Raw genomic sequence first — 8,652 nt, 5'->3', positions numbered from 1 at the left:
TCCCCCCCCAAGACTCCTGCCCCATCCAACCCCCCCTGTTCCTGTTCCCTGACGGCCCCCCCGGACCCTTGCCCCATCCACCCCTCCCTGTCCCCTGACCGCCCCCAGACCCCCTGCCCCTGACAGCCCCCCGCTGCCCCATCCAACCCCTCCTCTCATTCCTGACTGCCCCCCCCCCGGACTCCTGCCCGCATTCAACCTCCCTGTTCCCCGCCATGTGACCGCCCTGACCCCTATCCACACCCCCGCCCTCTGACCACCACCCCAAAGTCCCCTGCCCTCTATCCAACACTCCCTGCCCCCTTACCGCGCTGCCTGGAGCACCGGTGGTTGGTGGCGCTAGAGCCGTGCCGCCCGGCTGGAGCCAGCCACACCACCACGCAACACAGAGACCGGGTCAGGCCGCGGCTCTGCCGCTGCGCTGCCCCGGGAGCTCGCAGCCCCACTGCCCAGAACATTGCGCCGGCAGCGGGGTGAACTGAGGCAGAGGGGGAGGTGGACAGCGGGGGAGGGGGCCGGGAGCTAGCCTCCCCGGTCAGGAGCTCAGGGGCCGGGCGGGCAGGAGGGTCCCGCGGGCTGGATGTGGCCTGTGGGCCATAGTTTGCCCACCTCTGGATTAGCATCACTGCCCCCAGGAGCGTGGGCCGTTCCCAGAGGCTCTGTGAGGCCAAGGCAGCCACACATGCATTGTTCTTCAGAGCCAGAGCAAAGGCCTGGGGCCAGGAACCGTGGATGGACCCTGTCACTCCCCCTCCATGAGCCCCTCTCGCAGAGAATTGCCATTAAGAAAACTGTCCCCGAGATGCCCCCCCCCCCGAGGATCGGCAGAAGCCTCAGGCAGTGGGATTTCCATCCCCGATGCTTTGGTGCCCTAGGCGGCAGGACGTGTCCCCCTGCCCCCACAGGGAGATGGCTGGCTGAGCGCATCCCACTCTGCTCCCGCTCCAGGGCCACAAACTAAACCAGGGACCCAGATGGCCGGGGCTGGCTGGCTGGAGAGACGGAGGGATAGACAGACCGACAGCTCTCCCCCCAGGCTGACTGCTCGGTTACGCCCCGGGACACAGCCTCGGTCGCTGAGTCCCCGTGGCCAGGCCGTCACGCTGTCAGGGCCAGAGCGCTCACGGCTTTCGTGGTGGCTGTTCCCCCCGCCGCCCCATTGCCCCCGGAGGGCATTAACTGGGAGTCGGGATTGCTCTGACCCTGGGAACTGTAATTTTCAATTCTGCTGCTCTGCCTTGTCCCCCCCAGCCCCTAGACCCCCCCCCATGGATCCAGCCCCCTTCGCCCCCTCTCGCAGAGCTGCCATGGCTTTCCAGCCTGTGTCCTCTTGGTGCCCAGGCAGAGAGCAGATCTCGCAGCCGGGGGCCACAAGCTGCCTGGGCCCTGGCCCACCTACTCCTCCTGGGGACTTTGTCTCGGCATTAGTGGATGTCCTGCAGCAGCAGCCGTGTGGGTCCCAGGAGATTAGAGAGAGAGGGTGGGGGAGGGGATCTCTTTTATTGGACCAGCTTCTGTGGGGAGAGACAAGCCCGAGCCACGCAGCTCCTCTGCAGGGTCCATGTCCGTCCCCCACCCCGGCCTGCAAGGTGCGAGGGCAGGGTGAGGACTGCAGCAGCAGCTTAAGGGGCCCAGCTGAGGGAGACTGAATTCCCAGATGGAAGGAACAGAAGACAGGTTGTTCTGAGTCTGGGAGCCAGGACTCCTGGGTTCTCTCCCCGGCTCTGGGAGGGGAGTGGGGGCTGGTGGGTTAGAGCCGGGGGCTGGGAGCCAGGACTCCTGGGTTCTCTCCCTGGCTCTGGGACGGGAGTGGGGGCTGGGAGCCAGGACTCCTGGGTTCTCTCCCCAGCTCTGGGAGGGGAGTGGGGGCTGGTGGTTAGAGCAGGAGGCTGGGAGCCAGGACTCCTGGGTTCTCTCCCCGGCTCTGGGACGGGAGTGGGGGCTGGTTGGTTAGAGCAGGGGGGGCTGGGAGCCAGGACTCCTGGGTTCTCTCCCCGGCTCTGGAACGGGAGTGGGGGCTGGTTGGTTAGAGCAGGGGGGGCTGGGAGCCAGGACTCCTGGGTTCTCTCCCGGCTCTGGGAGGGGAGTGGGGTCCAGTGGGTTAGAGCAGGAGGGTCCAGGAGTCCTCTGCCCCAGATTGGCTGCATGACCTCAAGTCACCTCCATAGAACAGGGACATAGACAGCTCCTGGGTGGGGGGAGGAGAAGTTAATTAGTTCCTGTGGGAAGCACACTGAGGATAATTCAGCTGTCTGAGGGAATTCTGTTCCCTTCCTCCCTGCAGGTCCTGGTTGTCCCCAATGGGCAGCTGCCACATCCCAGCTCAGAATTTACCTACAAGTTCCTCTAGTGCTGTTGCTTCCAGTGTCCCCCGAGATGAATTCAAACTGGGCTCGGGTCCCATTGCCCAGTTCTGTCGCTCACAGGGCTCATTCGACCACGAGGCCTGGTGGGGGCTGGAGGCTCCTACTCCCAGGGAAGCCAGTGGCAAAACTCCCGAGGGACAGGACCAGGCGGAGCCTCAGAGACAGAAACAGGCAGGCTCCTTGCTGTGGGCGCTAGAGGTTGTGAGGTGGGGAAGCTGCTGGTGATAGAGGAAGTAGTGGGCTGTAGGGGATGGGGACTGACAGGGGTATAGAACCACTGGAAACTCCCATTTCCTTAGCCAAGCTGGGATGTGGACTCTAGGAGCGGCTTATCTTCCTCGTCAAATGGATACAAGTCCTCCTCCTCCTCCTCCTCCTCCGTGTAGCTGCCTTTCAGAGCCTTCCGTAGCTTGGTCCAGAAGAGCCTCTGGGCCGCAGGCTCCGGGGGCCAGCTGATGTAGGTCTTCTTGAGCATCACCTTCCTCATGCGGTGGTAGGCGGACAGCTCCCTGTCGGGGATGGCCTCCAGGAGCACCATCACCAAGACGTCCTTGAGCTCCTCGAAGAGCCGGTAGCTGGCCAGCTGGATCTCCAGAGAGCACCACTCGCTCTGCAGGTAGCTACGGCTGATGACACAGATGGTCTTGCGGCTGTGGTAGATGCTATCCACGATGTTGTCGACAATGCTCTTCCCCAGCTCGAAGTCCCGGTGGTGCAGGCAGAGGCGGAAGGAGCCCTTGCAGCTCTCCAGGCTCGGCACCAGCTGCTCCAGCACCCACCCCTCGTCGGCAGAGTTGTAGGAGACAAAGGCATCGTACTGGAAGTGCTCCCCATCCTGCCTTCTCCAGCGGTCGTTCACCCAGGAGCGCAGGATGTAGAAATGGTATTTGAGCCGCCAGTAGGCCCGGTGGTAGACCAGGGGGAGCAGCATGAGCAGCAGCAGCGCCGGGGTGGTGACGGAGAACAAGTACAGCCCCACGTCCAGGAAGCAGACGTGTGTGTCGAAACTGTACACGTAGCCCAGCTGCTGGCGGGAGTCGCAAGAGTAATTGTAGAGATACACCACCTGCACCCACCTGTTGGTCAGCCAGTGCTGGAACCACAGGTTCTCGCAGGTGCAGCTCAGGGGGCATTTGCGTAGGTCCAGGTACCTGAGCAAGCCCAGTGCGTTGGCCACGCTCACATTGACGGTCTGCAGCTGGTTCTTGGCCAGGAGCAGCGAGGTCAAGTTGCTGAGGTTCCCGAAGACCTCCAGCGTCAGCGAGTGGAGCCCCACGTTCTCCAGGTTCAGTTTCTGCAAGCGGCCGAGGTTTTTGAAGATCCCAGGCGGCAGATCTTGCATGCCATTGCAGCTGTCAGCCAAGCTCAAGTACTGCAGCTGAGCAAGGTCGTCAAAGGCATCTGGGGAGATGGAGAGCAGCTTGTTCTCTGACAGATAGAGGGAGCGCAGCGAGGCCAGGCCTTGGAAGAACTTGGCGGGGATTATTTTCATGCCGTAGGGCTGCTGAGCCTGTAGCTTGAGATCATAGAGTTTGTGCAGGTGCCTAAAGGGTGGGCTCTTGTGCTGCGTCTTGGTGATGTATTGCAGTTTGTTGCCTGTCAAATCCAGCACCTCCAGCGTGCCCTGCACCGGGTAGAAAATGTCACTGCTGATCTTCTTGATGCAGTTGCCATCCAGGTAGAGTTTGGAGAGGCTGCTTAGCCCGCTGAATGACTTATTGGTCAAGTTGCGGATGTTGTTGCCCCCCAGGTCCAGGATCTGGAGCTGGCCGAGTTTCCCGAAGACCCAGGGGAAGAGGATGGAGACGCGGTTATTGCGGAGGTTGAGGGTCTGGAGCCTGACCAGGTCGGCGAAGCTGGACTTGTAGAGGTCGGTCAGCAGGTTGTTATCCAGCCGCAGCTCGGTGAGGTAGTACAACCCCTTCAGGGCGTGTTTGTCCAGGTAGGCGATGGTGTTGATGTTGAGGTGGAGGATGCGCAGATTGGGGGCGTATCTGAAGGCCCAGTATTTGACTGAGAGGATGCGATTGTAGCGGAAGCTGATATTCTGCAACGTCTTCAAAGAGGAGGAGCTTTGGCAGGTGCTAAGTCGGTTCAGCAAGTTATGTTCCACCACCAGGCTCTCCAGAGGCTTGTGCTGCCACTTGTCCACGCAGTCCAGCCACCTGAGCTTGTTCCACGAGAGGTCCAGAGTCCGGATCGGCGGGCACAGGGCGAGGGACACGTTCCTCAGCTCCCGGATGTTGTTGCTCTGCAGCCGGAGGTGCTTGAGTTGGCGCTTGCCCAAGCGTTGGCAGACCTTGCTCACGCCTTCGTTGCCTAAGTGCAGGCCGGAGTAGTCCAGCCTGCGAGGCCGCAGGCTGGACACATTTAGAAGATGGAAGACATCCAAGGGGTTCCCCTTCAGCAGCAGGTAGCTGAGGTTCTGGAGCTCGGCGCCAGCAAAGGAAGTGACGTTGGAGATGTTGTTATAGGACAGGTCCAGGTTCCTGATGCGACGCAGGAGCTGCGGGCCGCCGCCGTCCACGGCCTGGAGTGAATTGTTGCACAGATGCAGGATGGAGAGGGAGGGGGGGAGTGGACAGATGGGACTGAGAGAATTCAGCCTATTGCAGGACAGGTTCAGCACCCGCAGTTTCATCAACCCCTGCAGACTGCAGGCCACCTCGGCGAAGCTCACCAGGCGGCAGGAGTACAGGTCCAAGGTGTGGAGGTTGCCCAGGGGATGCAAGGCGTGGGGGTGAATCGTGCTCAGGGGGTTATTGCTCAGAGAGAGGTTGATGAGGTTACCCAGGCCTCGGAAGGCTCCTTCGGACAGGTTGGCCAGGTGATTGTTGGACAAGTTGAGCGTGTGCAAGGCGCCAAGGTTCTCGAAAGCCCAATCCTCTATCGTCTCCAGGCGGTTACAGACCAGCTGCAGCTGCTGCAGGTGTGGCAGGTGGCGGAAACTGGCCGCAGGCAGGCGGCTGATGAAGTTGTGGGAGACGTTGACGAACGTGGCATTGGGCGGCAGGTCGCCCACAGCGCTGATTATGTCCTTCAGGAAGCGCTGGATGCACCGGAAGCTTTGTGGGTTCTCCATGGACTGGATACAGTTCCTGAAGCCGTAGGCAACCGCCCCGGGCATGAGGAGCAGCAGTAAGGCCAGGAGGGAAAATACGGGGCCCATCCTGCCTCCCCGGGGACTGGGGGCTCTCCACACTGGCACAGACCTAGAACCAGAGGGTCGGTATGAGCCTCTGCTCTGAACCGCCTGGGGCAGAAGGGCAGAGCTGAGCACAGGGCCTCGGGGGGCCTCAGAGACTGAATGAGGACTGCCTTGGGGTGGGGGGCAGGGTCTTGGCATCTATCCTGGCTCTAGGAGGGGAGCGGGGTCTGCTGGATTAGTGGGGGCTGGGAGCCAGGACTCCTGGGTTCTTGCCCCAGCTTTGGAAGGGGAGGGGGGGCTGGGAGCCAGGACTCCTGGGTTCTTGCCCCAGCTTTGGAAGGGGAGGGGGGGCTGGGAGCCAGGACTCCTGGGTTCTTGCCCCAGCTTTGGAAGGGGAATGGGGGCTGGTAGTTAGAGGGGGGGAGGAGCCAGGACTGCTGGGTTCTCTCACCAGCTCTGGGAGAGGAATGTGATCTTGTGGGTTACAGCAGGGGGGCTGGACTGGGACTCAGGACTGCTGGGTTCTAGCCCTGGCCTTGTATGTAGCTGCACCCCATTGCAAATTCCTGTCTTATTCCCAGCAGCCCTGGGTGGTTTGTGGTACCACTGGGGGATGGTTCTCACCTGGTGTGTCCCGGCGCAGGGATGGGGAATCGCTCAGGATCCCGGCAGGCTCTGAGCTGAGCTCCAAGGCACGGTCCGTCTCTCTTCCTTGCTGGAGGAGGCAGTGAGGGGTGCTGGGAGTTTTGCCAAGGAGGCGTCTGAGACTTTGAATGAGGAAGTGCTTGGGAGTATCATTTTCAGTCACATTTTGGGCGGACACTCAGTGGGGTTACAGCTGCACAGAGCTAGGGACAACTGCTGCAGAAAGGCCCACAGCAAGGGGGCAGGACTCCTGGATTCTCTCCTGGCTGTGGAGGGCAGTGGGGTCTGGTGGGTTAGAGCAGGCGGAGCTGGGGGCCAGGACTCCTGGGTTCTCTCCCTGGCTCTGGGAGGGGACGGTTGTTGCCGGGACTGAGGGAGAGAGGAAGCACTCGATAGAGCAGTGTCTGGGGCACAGACAGAAGAGGGGATCTGGCACGTGCGTTTGCCCCTGGGAGAGCTTCCTCCCCCACACCCGCTCCCTGCTGCGGTGGGCCCCACGGCTCCAGAGCCAAGGCCCACTCCTCCCTTGCCATCTCGCAGGGGGCCAGGTAGCGCCTGTTTGGAGGGGTGATGCGTCCCGGGAGCAGGCCGAGGGAATCCAGCTGAGGCCCCTTTCACTTCTCCTTTGCGGGGCCCTGCGATTCCGCTGACAGGACCCAGCACGCTGCAGGCAGGCAAACCGCAGCCCGTGTGCAGGGGCCACCTGCCCCCACAGCGGCTGATTCGGGGGCGGGGGGAACAAAGTGGGAATTTTCTGTCGTATTTTTGAGTGCTGGGTGTGCCTCAGTTTCCCCTGCACGGCTGCCCAGCCGGGGAGAGGGGTTCCGTCTGCGCTCGGGCCAGACTCACAGACATGGGGGAAGTGAAGGGGCCTTAAGGAACTGGCTGCACCCGACCCAGATCAAGAGAGGATGCCAGCCCCTGGCTGAGCCCGAGGCCTGAGAGAGGTGGGGGGGTCCTGGGATCTGACCGCGGAGATCAGACACACGGAGCCTGACCGTGGGGTCGTGGCAAGTTGGCCGGGCTCTGGCTGACCAGGCCGGACTCTGCATTGACCGTCGGGTGACCAGATGTCCGGTTTTTGACCGGAACCCCCTGCACTGCTGACCGGGCCCTTGACTGTCTGGTTGGCGTCACCGCGCAGCACCCGGCATGTTCCCCCTCCGGCTCCGACACGTAGGGGTAGCCAGGGGGCTCTGAATGCTGCCCCCGCCCCAAGTGCCACCCCTGCAGGTCCCATTGGCCAGGAACCACAGCCTGGGAGCTGCAGGGGCGGTGCCTGCAGATGGGGCAGCGCGCAGAGCCGCCTGGCCGCGCCTCCACGTAGGAGCCAGGAGCTGCTTGAGGTAAGTGCCCCCTGGAGCCTGCACCCCTGCCCCAGCCCTGATCCCCCTCCTGTCCTCTGAACCCCTCGATCCCAGCCCGGAGCACCCTCCTGCACCCCAGCCCCCTGCCCCAGCCCTGATCCCCCTCCCGTCCTCCGAACCCCTCGATCCCAGCCCGGAGCACCCTCCTGCACCCCAGCCCCCTGCCCCAGCCCTGATCCCCCTCCCGTCCTCCAAACCCCTCAATCCCAGCCCGGAGCACCCTCCTGCACCCCAGCCCCCTGCCCCAGCCCTGATCCCCCTCCCAGCCTCCGAACCCCTCGATCCCAGCCCGGAGCACCCTCCTGCACCCCAGCCCCCTGCCCCAGCCCTGATCCCCCTCCTGTCCTCTGAACTCCTCAATCCCAGCCCGGAGCACCCTCCTGCACCCCAACCCCCTGCCCCAGCCCTGATCCCCCTCCCGTCCTCCGAACCCCTCAATCCCAGCCCGGAGCACCCTCCTGCACCCCAGCCCCCTGCCCCAGCCCTGATCCCTCTCCCAGCCTCCGAACCCCTCGATCCCAGCCCTGAGCAACCTCCCTGCACCCCAACCCCCTGCCCCAGCCCTGATCCCCCTCCCGGCCTCCGAACCCCTTGATCCCAGCCCGGAGCACCCTCCTGCACCCCAACCCCCTGCCCCAGCCCTGATCCCCCTCCCGACCTCCGAACCCCTCGATCCCAGCCCTGAGCAACCTCCCTGCACCCCAACCCCCTGCCCCAGCCCTGATCCCCCTCCCGGCCTCCGAACCCCTTGATCCCAGCCCGGAGCACCCTCCTGCACCCCAACCCCCTGCCCCAGCCCTGATCCCCCTCCCGACCTCCGAACCCCTCGATCCCAGCCCGGAGCACCCTCCTGCACCCCAACCCCCTGCCCCAGCCCTGATCCCCCTCCCGGCCTCCGAACCCCTCGATCCCAGCCCGGAGCACCCTCCTGCACCCCAGCCCCCTGCCCCAGCCCTGATCCCTCTCCCAGCCTCCGAACCCCTCGATCCCAGCCCGGAGCACCCTCCTGCACCCCAGCCCCCTGCCCCAGCCCTGATCCCCCTCCCGGCCTCCGAACCCCTCGATCCCAGCCCGGAGCACCCTCCTGCACCCCAAACCTCTCATCCACAGCCCTACCCCAGTCTTT

At 63.6% G+C, this 8,652-nt stretch overlaps 1 protein-coding gene across 1 annotated transcript; it reads right to left on the bottom strand.

The window, feature by feature from the left end:
- Positions 1-1,287: 1,287 nt before the first annotated feature.
- Positions 1,288-7,157, bottom strand: LOC101947105 (toll-like receptor 13). Its single transcript, XM_005314303.5, has 2 exons — positions 6,139-7,157; positions 1,288-5,578 (listed from the first exon to the last, which is right to left on the bottom strand). Exon 2 carries the CDS (start codon positions 5,533-5,535, stop codon positions 2,662-2,664), a length of 2,874 nt encoding a protein of 957 aa, XP_005314360.2. The 5' UTR covers positions 5,536-5,578; positions 6,139-7,157; the 3' UTR covers positions 1,288-2,661.
- Between the last annotated feature and the right edge of the window lie 1,495 nt (positions 7,158-8,652).

The sequence above is a fragment of the Chrysemys picta genome, chromosome 20 (genome assembly GCF_011386835.1).
Source record: "Chrysemys picta bellii isolate R12L10 chromosome 20, ASM1138683v2, whole genome shotgun sequence".
NCBI lineage: Eukaryota > Metazoa > Chordata > Testudines > Emydidae > Chrysemys > Chrysemys picta.
The sequence above is the reverse complement of the archived record's forward strand: the minus strand, read 5'-3'. Positions and strand labels throughout refer to the sequence as shown.

Excerpts from the sequence above, each read along its gene's own strand:
- LOC101947105 (XM_005314303.5), bottom strand. The coding sequence starts at position 5,535 with ATGGGCCCCGTATTTTCCCTCCTGGCCTTACTGCTGCTCCTCATGCCC.